The 26619-nt window shown below is 35.3% G+C and overlaps 1 protein-coding gene across 19 annotated transcripts in view; it reads right to left on the bottom strand.

Annotated features, from left to right (window-relative positions):
* The window catches only part of GALNTL6 (polypeptide N-acetylgalactosaminyltransferase like 6), a 573576-nt gene that overhangs the window by 247934 nt on the left and 299023 nt on the right, over window positions 1-26619 (bottom strand). For all 19 annotated transcript variants that reach the window (XM_064652482.1, XM_064652480.1, XM_064652481.1 and 16 more), the window contains 2 exons: window positions 14520-14658; window positions 376-542 (listed from right to left, as the gene is read on the bottom strand). In XM_064652482.1, the coding sequence (XP_064508552.1) occupies window positions 376-542; window positions 14520-14658 (306 nt within the window). The remainder of the gene's footprint in view (window positions 1-375; window positions 543-14519; window positions 14659-26619) is intronic.

Raw genomic sequence — 26619 nt, 5'->3', positions numbered from 1 at the left:
CAGGAACAAAATCTAATGATTTGGTTGCATCCCAAATGGTCAAACATAATACATTTTCAAATAAAAGGGAAGCATAAGGAAAAGATGTGGAAACATTAAAATTTGCAGTATTTCAGAAATAATATATTCAAAATACTATATTAATGAGAGCTAATGAACAGCTCACAGACTCTTCCCTTTGACATGGAATTCAGTATTCATGCCAAGTAAAACAAAAGCCACTTATAAATATTTATTCCCACTAATAATGAAACAGCACTTCAAGGCAAGCATTCCATTAGGTCTGGTCTCCTTTCTTTTTGCTTCCCTTTAGTTTCTGTATAGATCACACAGCATTATAAATTTCAAGTTAAAACAAAACCAGTTGGGCCTTACCTCTGTCGCTGAAGTCATCCACAAGAATGATTTCTGCTATCAGGCTGTCTGGGGTGCGGTTGATAATACTGTGTATTGTTCTCAAGAGTGAAGTCCAGCCTTCATTATGAAATGGGATAATTATGCTAGTATTTGGCAGTGTTTCCAAGTACACCTTGTGCTTACAGCTGGAGAGGCAAGAAAACAATTGTATAAGCATAACAAAAATTTGAGTTGGCATACAGTGTCATCCATTTGGGCCATTCAACCATCATGGTTTATGCCATAAAAATTCAACAGTACAATCAAGCAGTACTTTCACGTGACAATAACTAGTTAATTCAAAACATTTATATTGCTTACAATATAGAATAAATTGGAACACTGACAAAACTTAAGCACAATGAGTGAAGTATTTAACTGGCTGGAATTCTTTTCCTTTGCTGGAAACCTTTTCCTGCAAAATGACAGAGAATGTATCTTCTACAACATCATTTCCAGAAAAAACCCCACCCTCTTATCAGAAAGAATTCCAAAACATAATACGAAGTAAATGAAAATCTGAAGTGATCCTTTTTTTGTCCATAGCAAAGATTTTAAAAACAGTCTATTATAGCAGGAGATAAAACTTGAGAAAACAATTCAGTATTATCCTGGATGATACGTGCTTACAATATGAAAAACAACAACATCCACAAATACAACTCCAACTTCACATCTCGATATCCAAAATGATTACTGGTATTAAATATAGAGATAAACACAATTCTGAAAACACAGACTCATAAAGAAAGGTTGCTTACATTTCCTTTATTTTTCAAAGGAAAGCACTGTACATTCAGCATCTTAATTGCAATTTGTTTTCTCCTAATATCCAAAGATATTTTATGACTAAAGTTTAGCTTAATGCAACTTATAGGACCTCATCTTTCAAGTTTTATTGAAAAAGGGAAAAAAAGGGACACATTCCTCTGTTATTAACAAAGCCTGGAATTTTCACCTATTGGGGACAAAGTAACTGAATGATTTCTCACCCAGAAAAGTAAGTCACACCCTGATAAAGGTATCCCTACAAGCAGGAACATGTCAACTTTGCAATAAACAATTATTATCAAACAAAATAAACAAATATTATAAAAAAAAAAAAAAGGAAAAAAGTTTAGACTTGCAACTTCTAGGTTTAAAAAAAGTAGAGATATCTTTGCTCCTTGTCAGAAAGAATAACTATGCATAGACACTGCTGTAGGTTATAATTTTGATTTACATACATTTGCAGCTTAGTTTGCATTTCCTCTTTTTAAATGTCACTTAGAAATCAATATTTACCAATTTATTGTACAGGTACCACACTGATGAAATGTTCCAAAGATATAATAAAAACTCATAGCTACTACAGTTTTATTTGGAAAATATTAACTGTTATGTAGCTAAACTATCTAGTTCTTAGATGCTTTCCAAAAAAAATAAGATTTAAATTTCTAATTCAGACTTCTCTTTCTAAAACATGGTGACAATTTAATGACAAGTCATTTTCAGAAATAACAATTTCTGAAACTTTTTATTAAGCAGCTTGTAGTTAGAACATATATGCACACTGGAAAAAGGACAGCTGCTTTGCAAAAATTCTGGAGAAAACTGCTCATTACCTAGTGACAGAAAAGTCTAGGTATATATTCAAACATTTTCTGAGAAAAAGAAAATCCACTGCGGCAATAGAATTTAGAAAAAATTCTTTTTCTTATTAGTAGGAACAATTATAATAAATGCAGCCAATTAATATGTAGCTCTTTCAGTTGGCAAATTAAGAAAACCAACTACAAAAAACAACACCTACAAAAAACAAACACTGTTTGCCAACAGTGATGCTTCTTGAATTAGAACAAATGCACCTACCATACGTACATGTAACTCTCACACTATTCTGGAAAGTTTTTTCTTCAGCATTTTCAAATCCCAGTAAATATGATTTTAAAACTAGTAAGTTTTCATCTCCATAAAAGCCTAAGCCAAAGAACCCAAAACACCACACAAAACCAAGCTGATCATCATCTCACAGAATCCCTTAACAATACTTTCTTTCTTGGAGACTCCATCTTATTGCTGACTTCCACAGTGACACATTTGATCTTTGTTATTGTTTCTAGTTACTCTGTAATTGCAGGAGTGTTTCTTACCAGACATGCATGCTGTACTGATATGCCTATTCTCTTTCCTCCTAGTAATCTGAAGATATAACTAATAAATAAGTTACTCCTAGGGATATCTCCTCCACCCCTAAATATACACACACACAAAATAACTGTTTGCACTCAGTCAGAGGAGACCACACAGAAGAAGTGGAAAAAACTAGCTTACCATTACTCCATATGGTAAGTTAGCTATTAAACCCAAATAAATCACTTCTGTAGTCTAATCCTACTGCATGTTGGTTAAAAAGGCTAATTGCAAAGTCGATGTCCTCTAGGTGTTCTCTAGGTGACTTTTTTCCTTTAAATTTAAACAAAGTGTGCAGTTTAAATTTTTGTACTTTTAGCCATGCACTCAGCCTAGACATTAAAAATGCAGAACTTTTCAGACAGACTTTAGTCAAATAACTACTAGTCTTTCAGTTGTACTTTTCAAAACAAATAAATGGTTGCCACCAAAAGAGATGATTTTAAGCCTTCGGAAAGCAGTCATGTACTTCTAGAATGCAATATCCAAATGCCTGAATCAATAAGTTAGGAGGGGATAAGGGGATGAAGAAACAACAGTATATATCTAAGCCTCATGGCAGGAATACTATTCAAGGGGGTGAAGAAAGTGACAACTGAAATTAGAAATGGACTCCTACTCAGCAGACGCCTTTTTTTCCCCATAACCTTAATAGAATACTACAGATTAGCCTTAATAATGTATAACAGGTGCTTTCCTGAAGATATGTCTTTTCCTGCATTTAAACATAACATATTTTAGTGCAGCACACCAGCACTTATTCATGGAACAATGCTGAATAATGGGTTCAGTAGCTAAGGTTATAAAAATGATAATTTCTTAGCACAAATAATAAATTACTTCAAGCTTATTTATTAAGTCTTAAATATCAGAATAATTTTTTGAGTTAGGTCTAAAATGTCTTGGTAGATACATCTAGGAAGAAAATAACCATGATAAGCAACTGTCATCCTACTAGGTAAGTAGCTCACACATCTATTTTCTTACTGAAGTTATTACCTTACCATTCAGAACAATGGGAGTTCAGAAGAGGAGAATGTGCAAGAGGCATTATGCATTGCCTCTGCACAAATATTCAGAATTAGGAAATAACATCAGCAATGTGGACTTAGCAAAAAAAAAAAAAAAATCTATAAATGCCAACACTTGTGTATCTATGAAAAATTGGCACCAAATGATGAATTTGCCGATGATTCAGATACATCTTTATGAAGAGACATCTTCAAGATTATAATGAATCAGAAGTTATGAACCTTGAATTATGCTCTCAAATATTGCTATCCTTGATTAATTTTGTCTGTATTTCCATGATATTTCAAAACTTAGTATCTGGTATTTCTTAGCAAAGAATAAGACCATATCATTAAATTTCTCCCGCAGAGACTTTCGGATGAGATTTTTAAAAACAAGGGACCTATCTATCAGTCTGTGAGCTGTTTCCACAATAGTTTTCAAAGCAGTAAGTACAACTTCACTGTCTCTGTTCAAAGAATCTCCTTCCTCTCTCCCTTCCATTATTAGATACTGCAGGGATAGGTGCAACTTTGCAAGAATTTGTAACAGAAAGCTAGAACTTGCCTCACTCAGGAAGACTGCAAAATGTCTTCTCAAATGAGGTGGTTTTTTTCTTCCTTCTGCATTTCAGAGAAAGTCACAGGGAGAAGCTGTGAGCAAGCTATTTCCTTGGTACGCAGAGAGATAACATGTTTGCAGACATGTACAAGGCTGTCGTGGGCCAGAGAAAGTAGGGGAGGAGAGAGAGAAGATACAAAAGGGCTTGGAGAAGGCAGAGCATTGCCTTTTGCCCTGGCACCCAATGCCATCCTTAAGAAGTGGTCCATGCATCTGAAATAAACATTTTTTTAACCCTTCCACTGCCTTGGCATTCCTGGGAAGCGTATCTGCATATGTTTTACCTTACAGATACTAAGCACTAATAAAATGAACGAGTCAAGTATGTAATTTATTAATGTTTTGAAAAACTGAACTTGGAAAGCTGCACAATGCTGTTTATTATGCACACCTGCCACAGAGTCACCAGGAAATGTCTTCCTAGGAAACCAATGTTTTTTTCACAAAAAGGTAAGGTAGAATTTATTTGTAAGTAAATTCTACAGTAAAAACCATTAAATATACATTACTGACAAAGTGAAACTTTCTACTAGCTTTGTACTTGGCATGCTGCTCCCATTAGTGCTGGGCACTTGGCTCCAGAGTTCAAGGCTTATTGACAGAAGTGATACACTGTCATACTCCTTAACCTGCTTTAAAACACTTAATATTTACTTAATTATTCTTTTGAGATACAGAATTTTTCAACTGAATTGAAACAAGAATCAAAACTGAGTGTCTGAGTTTCTGAACAAAACAATTTTAGAGTTGGCTTCAAAGTTGTAGGGAGACTTTTAGAAGGTTAAGAGAATAGCAATAGGTTCCCGTATTCCTGAAATATTAACCTGCCTAAGGAAGAAAAAAAAATTGTCACAAAAACACCATGAAGCTATCTGCAGCAAGCACTAATAAAGTACAGCTTGAAGAAGACTGCTTATAAAAAGAGAAGTAGTGAAAAGGATTACAATTACACTTCTTTCTTATTCACTACTAAGAGTCCTAAGACTATTGTGATTTAATTTTGTAGGTTAGCCTACTCTACTGCACAGAAATAACAAAACAGCATCCTTTGACTTCAAGGAATAGGGATAGTTCTGTTTAATTCCCTGATGAGCTTACATGTGGGAAAAAAAAATGCCCTAAAACATCATACCAGCTTAAGAAAAGATGCAGAACTTCCAAATTCTCCATCTTTACAGCTTCTTTGTTAAGAGAAACATGCAGAACTCTGTAGAAGACAAAATTAAAGAAAATAGGCTTCTAAAATGATGAGAAAGGAGAGCAGGGCTAGCACCACTTCAGGCACTTGACAGTAAAAGCCAATTCATAAAAGCAGCAATTTGCTTGACCCTGTGGATATAGAAACAATATTTTTTGCACATTGAAGGATACCAGTGGAAATGCTGTGGTCAGTTACCAGGCTCTGTGCCTTCCAGACACATCAACAACTTTGTAAACTGCCCTTTCGGAGAGACAATAACATAAAAGAAGTTAAGTGTCTCACAGACACCCCTTTGCTGCATTTAGGAAGCAAGGTAGCAGCCTACTATGGCAGTTTCTGGATCATAGAAGTCACCCATATCTGATTTTCTCCTCTTCCAGAAGCGCCAGTTTAAGCAAAACAAAGATTTCAACCCTTTTTCCCCCCCCATTGGCTTTGTCAGCTCATGCTCTCTTCACTGAACTGCTTTTTCAGATCTGACCTTTTCTTTCCCTTTATTAAAAGAAACTACAGCACCAACTGGGCTCCCAGCTACTGACAAGACTCCTATAAGCTACCAGGACAAAACATTTTCCAGTGAAGATTTACATAGTAATTGTCTTAGCACGTCAAAGTATTCAATTTACAGCAACAAGCTTCAGTCACATCATGTTTCTATTTCAATCTAACCTTGTCAACTGAGCCTGATTAAGTAGTGATAACTAGTAATTTCTGTTGCCATTTGACAAGGCTGTAAAATTAGCCTGTGTGTGAGCTGACGGCAGGGAAAGTAATCTTTATTTTCACGGTGGCTCACAGCTGGGAAACAAGCAGGCATTACTGCGTATGGACCTCAATAAATGTCATAACACTTTACTAGAACAAATAAACCTTCTCCAAAACATTAGTGCTATTTTCATGAAAAAGAAAAAAGATTAAACTGTACAGTAGAAATTGTTTGTGCTATTGCTATTAAATGCACTAGCAAACAACATGTCTTGGAAACTAAGGAGGTAAAGCCCTGTGCTCTTTACATAGGCTTCCTTCAGTATAGACTTCACCAAAACCTATGGAGCTGAATTAGGTGCTTGTTACTTTATGTCAAATTGCATCATTTTGGCCTGTCATGTACAGTCTCCAGCAGCATTGTCTGTCTTTGCAGAAACCAAAGTCAGTGAGTTCACCTCACTTTGTCTTTCAAACCAAAAGGTTTCTCTAACCAAGGGAAGAGTCGGAGTCAGATAAACCATATCAACACAAAGCATGTTTATGTTTGCAAAGTTTTCTTTTACAAGACAGTTAGTTATAAAATCATCATCATTTATGGAAAGATCTTACTAAAAAGATTAAAAATAATTAACATAAAATTTATCCATTCACCTGTATGTATTAAATCTAGGAGGCTTGGGAAAAAAATACATATAATAATTTTATACCCTTTCAAAATTCCTCACAAGCAAGTTGACACCAGAAGGCATCTTAGTACTCTAATTATTTTTTAGCTTAAACCTTACACTTTGTTAATTATGAATTCCAAAGTAACAGCTAGCAGACCACTTTATATAATATATACACAAACACCTCAAAACCACTTTTTTTTGCGAGAGAAGATCACAGAAATATCAATGTACTCAAAATTATTTCATTAAAATCTAGCATACTTATCTGATTGTCTCTCAAAAGTAAGGCAGACCTTAACATGATCAATAAAAAGCCTCTATTGTGAGTCTAGGGTCATTTTCCCGGCTGAAGAAGAAACAGGATTAGAATTAAGGTTTTTGTCACTTCAAAATGCATTTTAAGCACACGACTTCAGGAACAAACCAACCTGTGACATTCAACTACCCTTTAACTTCTGTTTCAGAAATCCTAATTATCCTTTTACCACTTGCCCTTATATTCCAAAGATACCCTGTAGGCTTCTAAGAATCCTCTAGCTTATTAGCCACTTCTCTCATGACAGTCTTCAGTGTTTGTTCAAAGACCATTGAGAATGGCCAAATAGATGGCAGTTCCTTCAGCATTCATGGGTACATCCCATCAGGGCACTGGACTTAATATGTCCCGTTTGATTAAGTATAAAATACTTAATTTTCAAAGATAGTTTTTCTGTGATCTACCTACATCTCTTCTCCACTCCCTTTCATAGCAATACATGGTCAGCATATATCACTCAACAACACTGCCTGTACACAATAAAAGAGATAAAATAATGGGCAAGATATTACAAGGTCTGACCAGTGTCTATAACACCAAAATCACGTCTGTAGACTTGGGAGCAAATGCTGTAAAAGTGGTCCATGAGGCCCAACAGCTGCACATATGCCAACAAGATTGGCAAGTTCTCACACCTATTACCACATCTTGTGGCCAGCACAGCCTTCAGAAAATTGGAGCTCCATAAGGTTATTCACAATCAAATCAGGCAAAACAGAAGTTGCTTTTCCTTTCCAGCATTGCTGCACATTTGCTCTCCTTATGCATGAGGTGTAACAGCCAATTGCATTGCTACTGAAAATGTACAGCTGGCACTTGTTTTTTTTTTTTGTTAATATTAGAGTTTGAATTTCATTTGCTTAAGTATCCAGTCTATACATATTCACATCAGATACATACCTAACTGTATGAAAAAAATATTTGAAAAGGAAGCAAGAAGCATTATATGAGAAAAAGTAAGGTAGACCAAGGCTTTTCATGAAACAACAACATATATCATCACTTTCACCTATGAACTTCAGATACAAACCACCAGAACATCCCACATTTCTCACAGATCTTAGCAAAGATAGATGTACTTTCCAATTTTACTACTGTGTTATCTGACAGTTAAAAGTTCAAGCTTTAATCCTTGTCAAATGCTAATAGACTTGGCTATCCCAGATGTACAGAACAGGCTGGAGGGTAAATATGCTTCAGAATTCCTGTCCCTATTAAGTTTAAATTTCACAGTTATGTTAACTGCAGCTTGCTATTTTCTTAGCAGCATGGGAGGCTTTACTGGATTATAAGCAACATGCAGGGCATTCCCCTACTTGTATAAGCAGATTATTTCTTTTATCAAATAATTTTCAGTAAACAGAAAACAGTCTAAACCATCAGGTTTAGACTCTCTGCACTGGCCTTTTTTAACAATGCAGCTTGTTTTTCACCAAAAGGATGCAAGAGGAATCATCAATCTTCTGCCATGTTTTAGCTGTTGCTGCCATAAAAAAAAAGACACACAGAGCATCCAGAAAGCACTTGGGAATTATTCCATGTTATTTGTTACTATCAATACATATCCTGCAGAGGAACTGACACCAGGCATGATAGAGACAGAAAGCTATAGATTTTCTTGAGTAGAAAACATTCCTGATCCTGTTCTGAGTAGTTGCACTTCAAATGGGATACCCTGAAGCAACTGCAGAGAAAATCTTGGATGAGGCTCTTGATGAGGCTTGGAAATGGGGACATTGCCTATCATGTTTTGGACCGCATGACTTTTCACTTTCACTACCTTATTCAGTAACTACACAAAACACTTTGAAAAATAGTCACAGTAATAAACTCGAGCTTTTTCACTACCCACTAAAAGCACACTTGGAGTTTAAGCAGCTGGTCCATAGCCCGGAAAGGTTAAGCTAATTCTAGCAATTAGCAATATGAGAGAATGCAGCATGTCTGACAACATTTCTGATTTCCCAAAGTGAATGAGAACTAGAAAGAAATCTTCTACCATCTTTGTTTCTTCCAACATCTAATCAAAAATTCAATGGAAGATCGATCCAAACAACTAATTACTTCCATGTGCCTTATTAAATATTGTGAAGTTCGGCATACTTAAATTAGATTAAATCATCTTCTTTTAGTGAAGCAGGACAACCTAAGCCAGTCTTTAAGATCACAGAATGCTGAGGGACTTGATTGGAATTTATCTTGGAGTAGATTTGGAGACTAGTAGATTAAAGACGAATTTTTAAATTTTATTTTTAATATACCTTAGACTGTGACAACTGTACTCTATTTATAAAAAGAAAGTAACAAATACAATGCAATGACTACTTTTTTAGGGAATTCAGATATGAACTACTGCATGACTGTATAATTATATATCCCCTTCCCACGTGAGTCTTAATACTAGTGTTTTTGCAAAAACACTTTTTTACTAAAACATAGTGATTAAGAGTAACTCCAACTCTGTTAACTCTGCAACTACTCTAAAGACACATAAAAATACAATCAATCAAAAAAGTGCTCCCCTGAGAAATCCCATTGCATATTCATTTTAGCGTCTTTTAAAAATACAGTGGAGAGCAACCACACTGCATTCAAATATTTTGAGAGAGAACCATTCAGGCATTCTCTCAGTTTCTGCTACTAAAAAGAAGAGTTTCAGTGAAATTTGGTTTTATTATTAAATAAAATCTCATTAGTGTTCAGGACACAGAAGATCTCACAGCTCTTGGCTAAACACTCGTATTTCTTTGAATATGAAAATGCATTTCTTCTGAGGGCTATGAAAAATTTAATGTGTAAGAAAAATGAGTATAGTTGAGACTTCTAAAAAGGAATACTGGTGAGAGTGACAGTGAAGGGCCAGCACTTCACTCAGTAACAGCAAGACAAGCAGACATTGCTTGGAAACACTGACTGCAGCCCTAAAAAACAAGCATCACAAGAATCAGCTTTGGCATCCTTAATGTACAATAAGAACATTAAGACTTTCAGTACAAAATTAATCTATCTATGCCCAGGAAAACCTTAAAAGGATGGGATTTCTCGTGATAGATTACTCAGGCAAGCTAAGAAGGATTTGTGCACCTGCTCTGTGATTACACAAGTCACATAGAATCACAGAATATCCTGAGTTGGAAAGGACCCATCAGGATCTTCAGAATCGCAGTGTTTGCATGAGAATATTGTCCAAACACTTTCTGAACTCTGTCAGGGTTGGTGCTGTGACATTCAAAACTACACACGGGGCTTAAGGTGAGGCCGCACGAGCACAGAGTAGAGCTGTGCAATCACCTCCCTCAACTGGCTCACAATGCTGTGCTCGATGCACCCCAGGATACAGTTATCAGCAATTAATCCAGAAATCTTAGATAAAAGGAGACCTGGCCCTAAAATGAAGCTATACAAATATACCAAACCCAAAGATTTTAAAGGTCTCAACTCTACTGGTATCAGGAACAAACTCAAATTCCTTGATTCAAGAACAAAAGGCTAAAAAATGGATTCTGTAGTTTACAAGGACTTAAGAGTTTGAAACACGATAGATGACGAAATTTATATTCACTGTTCAGACTAGATGATTGTAATCACTCCCCAAAGCCTCATTAAAATCACATTTAGAATGCTATTCAAAATGTGAATCAGATTTGGTTTTGTTTGTTTGAACAAAACTGGTATGAATGGCAGAATATTTAATAATGTGGAGAAGATAAGAATTAATTATAACTGGGACATTCAATAGTTTGAATAAGTAGCATTTCTCTTTCAACAATAGAAAATAATACTGCCAACACTTTCCCTAGCATTAGCATGTTTGTTGTATTCCAGACTACAGAAAGTGGCACAAGGCAGGTGAAAAGGAAAACATGAAAACACTCTTCTTTCATGTTTTGAAATGTTTTTTTTTTATACTGGTACAGAATTTCTACCTCCTAAACATTAACTCCATTACTTTTGCTCAATACAACCTAAAGGTTATAATGCTGCCTTCTACTTTAGGTGACCAAACTCTTATTTTCACTGAATTGGTCCTGAAGCACAATGAACTGAGATGATAATCTTGTTTCAGACTTTAATCTACAATTAAGGGGGGAAAAAAAGTTTTGTTTGTTTGTTTAAACTTAAAACCAGGGGGTGATTGTGGGCAAAGAACAGAGAATTAGCTAATATAGCTTGGCAAGAGCACCCACTGTGTGAAGACTTTCACACGAGTGGGACAGAAGCAGGACAAAGACCACTCAGAAATGGCAAAAATATTTGAGCATTTGAGAGAGAGAAAAAAAACATGGGAGATATTAAAGGGATGCAATAGAAACATATTAAGGACACAGGAAAGCTGTTAAGTCAGCCTTAAAATAGAATTTCTCTAGGGATTTTTATAGTACACATATTTTGATGTCTTAAAAAGGAAAGGAAAAAAAATCAATCATAACACATCTTGCTGAAGTGTTTTTTTAAAAAATCACAGGAAAAACACAAGAATATTATAAAAAAATTGAAAACCTGAATTTCTCAGAGGTCAATCAGCTAAGCATTTGTTTAGTTCTACCTGTCCCCCTGCTAGAAGGTGTTATTTGCAAATTCTGAGCTCAGTTTGCTAAGAGACTCAGAAGGAGAAAAATTATTTGGATTAAAAAGAGCAAGTTTGGGTTATCTGCTATTTTTTCATACTTCCCATAAAACCAAACACTTGGAAGGGGTACTTGAAATTTCCTTGGTCTGACTTCAGACCAAGATATTTTTGAAGTTATTTCAGATAAGTGTTGAAACTACTGTAGCTGCTCTTTTGATTTAATAAGTTTTGATTCAAATTACAGGATTCACCAGTTTTTTGTTGTATTTGAAACTCCATTTTGTGAATTTTCTCTACTGATGGCAATAAAACCATTCTATTTGGTTCTATAAAATCTGTCATAGTACTTTCAGGAAGTTAGTCTTTAGCAGATGACTCCCTGTGCAAATGGTATACACAGAGACAGAGGATCAAAAACTCAAAGTCTAGAGTAATACCATCTCCCACAAATGTGCAGAAAACAGTTAAAAGCCTCGAAGTAGTTTGAAGTTCCACTAAGCCAAAGCCCTTTATAATGTTCAGAAGCTGAACAAACTAGATCTTGCCTGCTATACCTCACCTGATTTATCTACTCTAATGCTATTGAAATAAGAGCATCCTTTTCTGGCACAGAAATTACATAATTTTTCAATTAGTTTCTCTGAAAGCAACTTTATGAGTTGCCTCTCCAGCCTCTAACATCGTCCCTTCACAAGGGTGACATGCAAATTTATGAAGAAAATTAACCTTACCCCAGCCAAAACCAGCACAATGAGGTATGACCTACTTCACATTTCATGCACTTCTGAAGAGAGGACACATTTCCAAAAGTGAAGTGCAATTTGAGACTGGCCATATTTAACACACAGCAGCCAAGAGAGGGGTTTGTTTCTGACAGTAGGTCAGAAAGCATTGTCAGACTTCTGTGTCTCTTGGAAGTTGAAGAAATACACTTTCTTCAAGGCGTAACCATCAGAAGTATAGAGCTCAGCTTTGTCTCCTTAATCAGCATACTAATTAGTAAGCAATTTTAGCACAAGACAAGAACATTTTTTTCTTTGCATTTAAATGGTATGCAATACAGTCAATTAACCAATGGACTTCTTGTGTTATAAGTGTCTAACATAAGGAAGGTTAGAAGCCCATGGCAGAAGTCAGTTTACGCAGAGCACCATACAATATTTCACTGAAGACCATAGGAATCTAGCTGAATTGAAACATGGAAACAATGCCAATACCTAAGGATACAAGCTTCCCAAGTGAGACACTTAGGTGAAAGTCACAAAAGGATTTGTGCTGGGAGAAGGAGGGCAGACAAAGGCTGGTTTAGCACTGACTCATTCCTAATATGTCACTTCTGACAACACACCACTCACGTTGCTTCTGGGGACACGTGTGGAAATGTCATTGACTGTGCAAAAGCAGCGGGTGAGGAACAAGTTGCCAAAAGATCAATTTACAAAAACACAAAGGGATGATAAACCTGACAGCTTCCTTTTATATTTAGTAATTGTCCTCTGCAGTTTTGCTAACACAGGAGGATGCTTAATGAACATATTCATTATATCAGCAATGTAATTTACCACAGATTTGATGCTGTAAAGCTGTATGTTAGAACTCAAACTTCTTGGAAGCACTTTTTCTATAAGTAATATCAGAAAGCAAAAAAAGTACATAAAACATACAACTTGTTATAAAAACATTTCTTTTGACTTAATTCTATGCAAACAATACTAATATATACAAATTAGGAGCAACATTTTTTCTCAAAACAATACAATTAGACAATTAATGTTTAACATTAAATTAGAAACAGCTCTAACAAAAGGTTAGTTCCTTCATGTGAATTACTTTTTTTAAACTCTTACTCTTACTATGCAAACAGTTCTGCCTTGGTCCTTGAAAATTTTTAAACTAATCACACACCAAAATTTTATAAATTAAGGAGTAGGTACCTTAACATGAAATGTTTCGTAAAGAAGAGAATTATATCTGAAAGAAAATACAAATATAGTCATGGAGACAATTTGTTTTGTCTCGCTCCTGTATCTTTCCCCCACATGACAGCTGCATAACATCTAATTAAAAGAGGGGAAAAATGCCAGGTAAAAGACAACTCAAATCAGTGCTCTCTTCAGAGCTCAGAATGACTCTAGAGGACTGGAACTTGGAGCCTAGAAAGGTAAAAGTGCCCTTTTCCCTGCTACAGATAGGAAGCTTTACTCTTCAGATATAAAGGAGGCTAAAATTAAAGAATATAAAAGGAAGTTATGTTTGCTAAGAACTGTACGACCATTTTTAGCTCAGTGATTATTTTCCAGGATAATCTTTATCTTATTTCTCTGTGTTATATTAGTGCTGTTAGGGAACAATACCATCATCCAGCATCCCCAAGTTCTGCATGTGCATCATGCATGTTCTGTTCTTACATAATTTTATACTGCATAAATCAACTGTAGTATCAGCATCTGGCAAGCTGTAGTGTCAAAACCTTTAGCCAAAAACTGTATGCAACTTGTTACTCCACACCCCAGACCAAAAATCTACAGATATTAACCAACTAAGAACATGAAAAACTATATGATTTTCTTTTTTTTTTTTTGCAGAAATCACTATCCAGGAATTTAATGAAAATCATTCTGTAATGAAAAGAGGCCTTCTATAGTGTTAATATGTTACTAATACAGAGTCAGTTTAAAATACAGAGCAAATGATACAGCAATGGTGATAAAGTTTCCATTTCCTATTTAATGAAATTATCATTTTTTTGTTGACTGGGGGTTCATGTTTGACCTTCCAGGAAAACAGGTTATTTAGAGACATACAAAGATTAAAAACTTAAAAACTAAATAGTCCAGGAGACAATTTACATACTTAGGATGTCGGATGTCTGGCAGTGATCGTTCCAGTGCTATATTGTTGCTAACAAATATGTTGAAGCCGTTTTCCCTATAAGCAGAATCATCGTGGTCTTCCTCTGTAAGAGGGTATGGCTTTCCATGTTCACCTTTCCCTATAACAAAACAAAACAATTATTTGTCTCAAATTTACAGCACAAAATGGACTACAAAGAGAAAAACAAGTTATGCTGAACTTCAACTAAAATGCTGCGCCTGGAACATCTCAAAGAAACATCTTCCAGTATCTTTAGCAACACTCCTGTCACTTCCAACACAAAAACACAAAGTAGGGACAAATAATGAGACTAAGAAGCCCCTCTGAATCCACCCAATTCATCCATTTTTCTCTTTCCAGATACACAATCAGTTTAAAGCCATCTGATACAGAAAAAAATTGAATTGTAGATTAAGCTAAGACCTTTTTGCATCAGAATCAAGTTTTCATAGCAAAATTATGAACAAATTCCAGTTCCAGAAATACTCCTTTTGATTAATATGAGGAACCGGGTTATGGAGTTCCTTTACATTTTAGTAGTCCGAACACCCCCACCACCCACTCATCTTTTCAGAAAGCAACTTTATTATTGAAGTTTAGGGTGTCTAACTTTCCAGAAGAAACAGAAAGGAATCTAAATGCTTTGCTCTAGGCTCCTTGAACATGCTTGTATTCCTAGGGACAAGCCAGATGTGCTCAGTGCTTCTAACGTCAGAGCACTGCTGATCTGTTTTCAGAAACTGGTCACTTTGTGCTTCCCCAAAGAAATCATCTACTTGTTCCCTGGCAAACTACAGACTTTCTATTCCAGCTTTTTATTTCCAAGTTAGTTCTCGTCATCAGTCACTAGACTTGCTTAGTACCTACCTCAGGCAACTATACCTCTATCTGTTCCAGTCAGAGAGCAGAGAACAAAAAAAAACACTTCAAAGAAAATCAGAACATAAGAACCTTCACTTTTTATCAACCATTTTTATTCTTTCATTCTTGCAGAGGATGTACCCTTCAGAGTTTCAAAGCCCTTCATGTCTACTCATGTTCTCAAGAAGATATGCTTTCCTCTATATCTAATTGATCAGTTTATATATAACCTCTCTGTCCTTCTCCCTCTGGGCCCACTTACAAGAAAATACCTCCTTTTACCTGGGCTCTTATAGAGAAAATAATCAACTTGCCAGCTGGATTCAATAGGTGACCAGCTGGGTCCTGATCCTCAGCTAATCAGGAGCAGCTATAGGAGGGTATCAAGAAGAAAGTAACCGGGAGCTGAGAGAAACATCTAGTGGTATCCTTAAAGCTCATGAGCCTCTCTCAATACTCTATTTCATACTGCAAAAGCAAATGACAATAAAAACATAGAATATGCAACTTAAGGTGCTCAGATTTTTTTCAGCTAGAATAATATTTTTCATAATACTAGAGTTTCTTCATATTGTCCCCTGCCAGTGAAACTGAAGACAAGTACTTTTAAAGCAGGGAAATTGTTGGCAAAATAGATCAGCTGTAAATAAATTTGAACATGCAACAGAAGTGGAGTTCTGCACTATTTCCATATTCAATGGAAAGGAAACCTTGTTTAAAACTATAACCAACAAAACATCTGGCAACAGGTTCTCTTTTCAGGGTCTTTTGGGTTTCCTTTCTGAGTTTTGTTTTTATAATTCAGATGAGCGTTATTTATTATTCAATAGGTATGGTAAAAAAGATTGGCTTTGCCAGATAAGTTCAAGAAGTTAAGCAATTGCTTGACATCTTAACACAGGAAACCAAGTGGATAAAGAACATAAACCACTCAGTGTCTGTGGGGAAGAACTATGTACAAATCTGAATTATTTACTGCTTATACTCAATGCTATTAGTTTACTCAGGCATGACTACAGCTATACCAAGTCAAGACTATAATTCACAAAAGTATTTAAGCATACCCTTTAATTCAGGCATTCAAACACTCTTTAATCCAATAACATCTGTACTAAGGAACAAGAATTCTCCATGTGGTAAAAGCTTTAGTAAATACAAGGAGTTTACTTTAATACATGAATCTACAAATAAGTAAGTCTTCTTACTTATAGTGCATTATTTTATTTTGGATAAGTTAATTCTGCCATTTTAAAAAAATATATTATGAATTTTGTCTACTATTCCATTGAGAATATAATAACATTATGCTCATCACACATAAAGTTCAAGTCCATCCTCCCTCATGAAAGTTCTCACAGTGAGGACAGTTATTTAATCTTATCCTAGAGCAATATGTCAATACAGAATTGAAGTCCCATGGGGGGGGGAGTGACTGTATTTCTTAAATAGAGAAACACAAATTCCAAATGAATACAGTCACACATCAGCTTCATAAAAAGAGTGCGGGAAGTAAAATGGACAATAAAGATCAGCAACAAAATAAGAACATTGAATCAGACATCTTACATCGTCTTGCTACATAAACTTCTACACAATAACCTTTTTGATCGCTGATATGGGAACTGGCCAAGTCAAGAGGGCAAAAACTCTGTTTAAAGCAATGGTAGCATCTTTTACATAATTGCTGAGTTTCTCTAATGCACAGCTGTATACAACTCATCATCTTGCGCTGTGGAGATCAATTTCATATTACTTGGATTAATAACAGATTAGCAATTCAAACTGCCAGCACATTCTGCTTTTTTTAGGAAGTGAATTTTCATTTGAGTACAAACAAAATAATTGTATTCCTTACTTTTCCTCACAAAAAGAAAGGCAAGGTGCAGTATATCTGCTAAAAAACTGATTAAATTATCTTGAACAGAGAGGCAACTTGATATATGCACAAAAAAAAGGATTTTTGTTTCCTGACAGTATACATCTCATCTTCACCTTGTATCAACAGTATCTACACTTGTTGAAGTTCTCATTCTATTCACAAATTTTGTATTTTGAACCCTTAGGAAGACATACAGGAGAATAATTTTTTAGTTTAAGGGGAAAATCAGGGATTAGTATAGACTAGTCTTTGGGGAAAAAAGGAGAAAAGGCAAGTTGCTACATCAAATCACTTTCTCCTTTCATACTAAGAAAGGAATTGGTTGTTTTGAGCAAACGCCTTCTGTGGTTTTGCACATTTATGTTAATTTCCAATAAAAATGATGAACACTTTAATAAATTAATGAAGGATCTTTGCCAATTTTTTATGGAGACAGGAAATGAAAACTGCACGTCTCACATTAATGTAATTGCCTTCATATCAAATGGAACTATCCAAATTGCAAAAAAAAGTGTGTGTACATATATATATATACATATATATATAAAATGGCTTTTCAGATTGAAAATAAGGAACCTTTTTCTAACTGTGTGAGTAGTGAAACAATGGAATAGGAAATCCAGGGAACTGCGGAATCCATGCAGGCAAGAAATGATATCATGCCTCAGAGAGATGATTGCCTTTGGTTATCTACTGAGGTTGATCCTAACCTTAAATTCCTATGAACACCATGAGAAACGGGAGGAAAACTGATGATAAGTTCTCTCAGAGTCCAGAAAACTTGCATCAGAAACTCAAATATATTTATCTCAAGTCTGTTCTACTTTTCCCAAACTTCTCAGAGTATCCCACTAGGTCGTACAAGTTCATTAGCCTAATTTATAGGAAACGAATTTAATTGATTTTGCATCAATGGAAATGGGATCAAAATAACCTTTTTTAACTTTTTAAAAAATATTTTATTGCTACTCTACCTTGTAACAGCTTGAAAAGCCACTGCAGTAAGATTTACAGCACTTTTATTTATTTATCACATAACTCAGTCAAGATCTGAGGCAATGTAAAAGGCTTTTTCTTAGCACTACAGACACAGCTGTAACCAAATCAAATGTAAATCAAATTTATTTATTACAGTTTCAATATCAAACTACTACAGAATACAGCAATCAAACATTCACTTAGTTTTCTGGTAGAAAGTCCCTGCTATTTTATCTGCTTTCAGATGACAGTAGCATATATAGATTTTTAGTTCAAAGACCATGTAGTCCTTGGTAAGTGGTATAGAGATGTCACTGGGAGTAAATATGAGGCTTTGGCCTCCAGATTCCTGCTACAGTAACATGATGGTTGGCAGGAGAAATATGAAGTAAATTGCATCTCTCTTCAGGAATGGCTTTATACAAATAGCATAGGTTGAGAGAAAAGGGAAGAAAAAATATACAACTTTAAATTTCATTATTTGACTGCCTGCTCACATCAAGAACTAAAAAAAACCCACAAAACCTCAACAAAACAACCAAACCACAAGAACAAAAACCCAAACAAACAAACAAACAAAAAACCAGAGAAGAAAGGAGAACATGTTCCTTAAAAATTTTAAAAGGGTACATTCATATTGTACTGTAGTTGAATCTTTGGAGTATTGTTTGCTTATGATTCAGATGAGATAAAAATTAAAGGAACTTTTGCTAACGTAAAATGTAGTAATGTGTTCCCCCATTCCCCAACTCATAGTGGGTAGAAAGAGCATTTCCTGGAGAGCAAGGAGATGAGAGAGACAAATGGGAACCTCTGAAACGTACTTATTTTACAGATGTTTGAGAAGCATTTCTGTAAAAAGAAATTAATATCAAAGTGGAAAAAAAAATTACAGCTTTGTAACTGCCTTAGACAAAGTTTCTAGGTTTCCAGAGATCTACTAGGCCAACTCTTCATGTTAATCTAGAGAGATCATAACTTCTGTGTAGGACTGCAAGGAAAAAATGGCACAAGATTTTTTTTTTAGGAGTCCATGAAGTGGGAGAAGCTGAATACCAATATTCTGTATGCATCAAGGACATGGCAGTACTTCATATGCACTTCTTAAAAGCTGAAGCAAGACAAAATGCTACAAAATGACAGTGGTGAGGCAGGACAGCTCAAAAATGAGGAGCAGTAGCAGCAGTCAGCAGAAGAATGAATCAGTGGAGCAAGTGGAGCAAGCAACAGCAACATCTGGCAGTGTCAAAAGCCCCAGACTGCAGCACAAAGCTCTGGCAACTTCAGCTGGAGCTTGTTGACTCCCAGGACTCCACAGTTCCCAAAAGAGTAAGGAAGGCTTTATTTTAGGAGTGGAGAACAATCAGCTGGCCTAGCTGCTACCTTGGCAAAGAGGACTGTAAAATTATTGTTGTTATACTTCAGGAATTAGCTCTTATACGTTACCTGTTTATATTTAATAAAATATTGTTTACTGAGTCAATTAATTTGCAAGAATAAAAATAGATCACTGCTCTTGAGATTAATTCCTGCAGGTATCTAGGAATTTTACTAGATGTCACTTTAAATTTCACCCTGGCCTTTGCTGTTGACAGTGGTGTCCTAGCAGAAAAGTGCATTATACAGCTAACCACTGGAACAATTCAACTCTGCATCTTACAACTTCCAAATAACTATCATGAAATGACAATGTGGTTTATTTTAAATATGTGCATTTTTTCCATTGATAATTAGTTGCTAAATCTTATAGCCTGTGCTTTATGGAACTAAGGGATACTATTAGACTAGTGTATCCCTTACCTTTTTCATTTATTTGAAACATTAAAAATGCAGCCTCTAAATTTCCAACATATACATTGCAGAGTAAAAATACAGTGTGTATGTGGGGCAAGTGATTGTTTTAAAATAAATCATGAGGTTAACCAGTGGCATTGTTTTGTTTTAGCAGAAAGGTGACTGCATATGAACTCTGAAATGTAAATTGTCTGAAGGCTTGAATAAACACTTCACTAAAATAAGTACTACAATTAAAAAAAAAAATCTATGGCTTTTAAAACTTGATGCAAGTACTACAGTGTCTTGATGGGTGGAAAGACTCATTCTATCCCCCTTTCCCATTTTAATAACTCTAGCAAAAAAAAAAAAAAGGAAGAAAAAAAATAGACCATACTATTTGGTTTGTCCAGTGTATTTAGAATGCCACAGTGTACACTGCAAGATAAGCAGCAACACATGCTGTTTTGATATGAGTTGCTCTATCACTACAACAGAGCAGCAATATCCTCAGTAGTATTCTGCAGGCTGAGCTGAATCTAATCATAACTCTGTAGCCAAGGGATGCACAGTACCTCTTCTATTTAGTCTAACTACTTATCACCAAATGCCACAGCCACCGGAATGTTTTTTTCATATAACATTAGAACAGACTGCCTGTAGACCATTAATCAGAGCCAAATACTGAATGAGCAAGCATATGAGAAACAGAATTCAACCATAAAAAAGGCTTCATGGTTTCGTTTAGTAACTGAACGACCTGCTAGAATAAAAAGTCTCTACTACAGAACAAGATTATCTTAAAAAAAAATAATCTACTAATAATGGTAAGATGTTTGTTTCCATACTTACATAAATTAATTCACACAAACTACATCAAGAATGGCATTCTAATAGTCTCTAGTACCAGTGGGTCTAGAGACTATTAATGTCTATGGTCAAGCTGATATCTTGAAAAAGCTCAAACTGAAGTGTTCCTAACATGATTTTATATAGGAACTAAACAGCTACACAAATTTAATGCAAAATTATGGTTGCAAAGGTAGTGTTTCAGAAAACCCAAAAATACAAAATAATAGGGTTCTAACAGCTGTAGTTAACATAAGACCTATCCCTCCTCCTCTATTTTTCTTCATTTTAAGACATAGTATAACCATGTGCCATTTACCATATACTATTACAGGAAAACAAACAGGATGTTCCATGCAACAAACTTACTGTTATGAGCTCTTTATTTTTTTCTTTTTTTTTTTCATGAATTCAACCTAAACTAGCTCCATAAGCCGGCTTTGCGGCTGCCACACAAAGAAGATGGAATAACCTGCAAAAATGAATTTAGCTACGCCTGAGTCAACAATGTGCAACAGCGTACTGTGAGTCGACAGTGTGCAATAGTGTAGTCACTCTTGTACCCGAAGCACTATTCCATGATGTATATTCTATAAAGAATGCATGAGCTGTCACAGCTCCCAGTAAATTTAGATTTAGCCTGTAAGACTCCTATAGAAAAAAAATTCCATTCCTGCATATGGAGATAGTAAATATTCACAGCTAAAGTTTGAGGTAGACCCAGGAAGTAGAACTATGCCATGTGATTCCCCACATGGTGACTCGGTGAGAAGGTCAAACTTATTCCTTCTGTAAATGCCTACAAGCAATCAGAGTTTGCAATCAGGGCAACCTCCTCATGTAGTATATAAGTGGTTTATTGCCTTTTCAGGTCCCTTTGGATCTATCCATTATACAATACAGTGCCATATTTCTCAGATGATAATGAGTTTAATACAAAACTGAAGCTGGGTATGCAAATAATTAACTGGGTTAATGAACGAAACAGGCACCTCTTCAAATTCAGAGATACAAGAATTATGTATCAAGGCAAACAATATAAGCCCAAGAAGTGTTAAGATGTAACAAGGTGCAGTTATAGCAGATACAAGCGAAACAAATCATATCATGTTCTTGGGACTGGCCTTCCAGAGTCCTTCTGTTTACTTGAAACATAATGTATATTATCTACCACACCCAAAGTAACACTTTGAATCTCAGTCTTCTTTTCATGCTTTCTTTAGAAAAATCAGACACATTATTCCTGTGAAAACTGTTTTGATACTACATAACTGCTGCATATACTCACTACTGCTGCATTTCCCAGTGACTGCCTTTCCCTCTTCTTATAAAAGACACCACTAATGCTGCAATCATTAATATTGCCTTTTATAATTCATTTTGTGGTTTAAAATGCATTCTTTATTTTAAAGAGCCTTACAACTGACTGACACTATTGTGGTAAGGAAAGCTAAATTTAATGCTTGACCTGCTACGAGCACAGCTCTGCACAGCCCTTTTCCTCCCTTGCCATTGATTCATGTCTTTCTGAATAACGCAAGTCTAATTAAAGCCAACTGTTTTTCAAATGCCTGACACAAATTTGAGTAAACTCCCTGTATTAAAGTCAACTGAAACTTCCAGTCAATACATGCTGTGGAATCAGGCAGAGGGAGAAGTAGAGACTCAAAGAATCACCTTCAGCCATGAACTGAACAGTTGAAAATATCTTCTATTAAAAAACACAAGTCATCACTTACAGAATACAACTAAATATTTATCCCAAAGCCATATTTACACATAATTCAGCACGAAACTGGTATGACCATTGGGAACTTTTTTGAAAAAGTTAACTTGCTGAAAAACGATGTTTGGATTCAGCCAGAAGTATTTGCTGTTTTGGTGTTTTTTTGGTTGTCTGGGTTTTTTTATTTTGTTGATACCAGCATTAAAATAAGCAAATAAAAAATATATTTTGAAAATCAAAATTTTAAAACTACAGTCTTTGTTTTTCAAAACCTTATATAAATGACAAAACTTAACTAACATTATTAATGGATAGACATTCAAGTTGAAAATTCTGTTTGTGAACCAAAACAATACTTTCTAATTCTATCATAGACAGAAAAAGGTTTCATGTATCAACACAGCTTGAAAAAAAAAAGTCCATAAAAATTTCTTACTCGCTGAGAAAAATTTTAAAAAATTTAAATTCCATTATGCAGATTCTTTATGTATTTATGCAGCACACAGGAATTCTGAGTTCTACTTTCGGCTCTATGATCAAAAGCCCCTCAAAAAATCCAGTTTTTGAGGAGAAGGGAAGCAATCTTTAGCAACCACATTAAAGAGAGCAAGCATACACACTTCCCTAGCCCTCCATAACCACAAGTAACAGAGGAATAGGACAGACAGCAGAGATTTACTTTAATTGAAGGCTTTGCTTTAAAAGCATTACCAGAAATTCCGCCATTTAATTTGTCCAGTATATTTGAAACTAGAAACATGGAAAGAAATCTTCATTCCTTATATTTTCCAGGGGGGGTGAAAAACACTTAGTTAGTCTATTTTGTTGCTATTAATTCATCTCTGCATTCATGTGATATGATTTAACTTAGAGAAAGTGCTTCTGAATATGTTTAATTTAATTGTTCCTGTACTTGCTTAAATAGTAAATCAATATCTTTACAATAGTGAGAGAAATTATAACAAAGGACTTGGATTGGATTAAGAATTCATGTTCCACTGTGCTGGGCACGCGCCAGGTACCCACCAAAGCCACTCCCCTCCTCAGCTGGACAGAGAAGAGGATATATAACGAAAGGCTTGTGGGTTGAGATAAGGGTAGGGAGAGATCACTCACCAATTACTGTCAAGGGCAAAGCAGACTTGACTTGGGGAAAGATTAATTTACTGCCAAGAAATGCTCAGGGTCTCATAACTTCTATGTATGTCTTCAGACATCTCCAAAAAATAAACAGAAAAGATGAAAACACAGTTTATTACAAATTTTATAAAGTTGATCATTGGATAAACTGGAGGGAAAAAGTCATTTAAATACCATACTAACGTGGTAGTATGTTAGTAATTTGCTTAACTTATTCATTAATAGCAGCTAATTTAAATGTCAGCCCTCTAGAACTTTAACCACTCACAGCTTTCAGTCTTTTTGTGACATACATGAAGTTTGGATTTCTTCCCAGTATAACTGCTTCAGTAAAAGCTGGGGAAAAAAATACATAAAAAAAGCCCCAAAATAAATTAACATGTTATTTAGAGGCTTCTTTTCATGTGACAATATTAGAAATAGATTAGTCTCTCAACTAAGAAATCCTTGCAGTATTCAGTGTTGTTCTAGAGTGGAAAGAAGACCTGGAAGGACAACAGAATCAGTATCTCTTTAGTGTCTCTAACTTGCCCACTGGAGACAACTCCTTCCCTGCTTTATACACCAGTACTCACTCTGTTTCAGGATCAGTCTCACCTTTTGTAAGCTGCCATGGAATAAAAATGCAAGGAGCAACTAAGAAGTATCGGTAGCCTCATATACTTTAACAGTAGTTTCCAAAATATATATGAGCTCTCTGATTAATTAACATCTAAAATAGAAGTAACAGTCAGGGTAACCTGAAACGACTTTAGCTATCATTAAAAAATGTAAAACCGTAAACCAAAATGCATACTAAAGACTTTTTCTATGTTTTAAGAATACCTATAATGCAATTTAAATGCGTATCTTGTTTCTTTTTTTTAAATCTGTGAATTTGTCCTCTGAATTTCCTGTCAAGTTTTACAATTCACATTTAACCATCACCTACAGAACCTTTAGTCAGAATTACCTAAAAACAAGTTTATTTTTAGCCTGTAGACAGCAGAACTTTCACACAGGTTGGCAGAACAAAATGCCACTCCTAGAATGCCACTCCTTTTTTTACTTCCTTTTTGTTAGGAGGACAGATTCTCTCAGACACCACTTCACTGAAAGCATGGAGGGCGGACAACTTTGCGTCACATAATAACAGCCAAAAGGTAGCTGTGTTCCCTGAGAAGCAGTGATTACAGGGCATCATTTGATGAGCTAGTGTCTAAAAAGCAAATTATAGCAAAACAATCATACATCTCTGCCTTTTCACATATATTCAATCGATGTCAGACAAATTGTTTCACCAGTCCAATAATTTTCCTCTGTCAGCTTGTTTAATGAAAACAGGAAGGAAAAGAAAGTCACCTTACACATATTTCATTTCACAAACTGCACTGAGATAAGTATACTAGATTTTTGTACTTGCAAACTTAATTCATATCCTCAAAAGTAAAAAAGCTATGACAGGAAAATAGGCACAATTCATTGGGGTTTTTTTTCAGGAATCCAAACATCTTGTTGGTGTTTTGAAGGCCAAAAGGCTAAAATAATACTTTAAAAATGTATTGGCAAATTTAACTACATCCTCTGCTAAACTGTATTTTTATGAAATAAACATGAAAATAATTAAGTTTACAGTATCAAGTCAATTGCAACATTAAGGAAAGCAAGTGGTGACTTTTAGAGTGTAAAGAGCTTTCTAACGTCTTTGGAATGGTGTGCTTGTGATTATTATCATGATTACTCTAGACGATGGAGTCTGTAACATGCAAGGTTACTGACCAGTGTGCAAGCAGTATCTGGCACTGGCATACAATGCTGATAGCAAATTCCTTCAAATATCATGTAGCTTAGACCAAAAAAGAGCCTTGTTCATTTGGCATGCTTTTAAAATTGAAATTCTTCTTATGGATCTTTTGACCTGGATTCCGATTAAAGGAATGTCTTTCTTAAATCTTTAAAAGAAATAGACTTTAAAGGTGGCTGACAGCAGTTTATTCCGTGTTTTAAAATTAAAAGATGACACAAAAGTAGTAAGGAAAAATTTAATTTTCCCATTGCAACTGAATTGAAAAGTATGGTCTTGATGTACTATAATTGCTGCCAATCACTTGTTCAAGCTCTTTCACTACAGTTTAGTCAGGATTCATTTCCTTCTTCTCTGAATTTGAGTTTTCATAGTAAACCAAGCAATGGTTCTTTGTTCCACTGAGTCAAGCAGTAATTGCCCCGAACTGACAAACTTGATCATTTTTACATCTATCAAAAGAGAGAACAACCTCAATTAAAATGGTCTATAGAGCTCTCCTCCTTCTTACACATGGACAGGTCTAGCCTGAAGGTCTCTAAACTGTTCACTCCAAACTCTCCCTGCAAATGAGACACGTTTCATAAGAGTATCCAGATAAAATTAGTTTTCCAGAATTAATACAAAATACATCTCTCTTTAAAAAAAAAACAACATCAAATAGAAAACCCAAACAGCCAAATATCTACACATGGACTCCTAATAAATAACAAACACTTAAAAAGTCCCGGAAAAGTTTAAGCACGGGAAGAAAGACAACTAACAGTGCCCAAAACCCAAAACACTCTCCCAGACTGCAACTGCCAAATTAAAAGATCCATTTTAGCTGAGACCTCCCCTCATACCCCTCCTACCCAAAAACCCCCAACCCCAAAACTTCTAAAGTCAAGTTTCCTTTATTTTTCAGGCGGCAACTCTATTAAACCTGCAAGTATCACACACTAAATACTCACATGATGTGAATCCGCTGACAGCTCTTCACCACTATACAGAACAGATAATAATATACTTGGGACTACCACAAGCAGATGGCAAGATTGTAAGAGAGCACTTCTTAGAATTTGGATGCTAGTTTCAATCTAGAATATGT

The sequence above is a fragment of the Pseudopipra pipra genome, chromosome 4, assembly GCF_036250125.1.
Source record: "Pseudopipra pipra isolate bDixPip1 chromosome 4, bDixPip1.hap1, whole genome shotgun sequence".
Taxonomy (NCBI): Eukaryota; Metazoa; Chordata; class Aves; order Passeriformes; family Pipridae; genus Pseudopipra; species Pseudopipra pipra.
The sequence above is the reverse complement of the archived record's forward strand: the minus strand, read 5'-3'. Positions and strand labels throughout refer to the sequence as shown.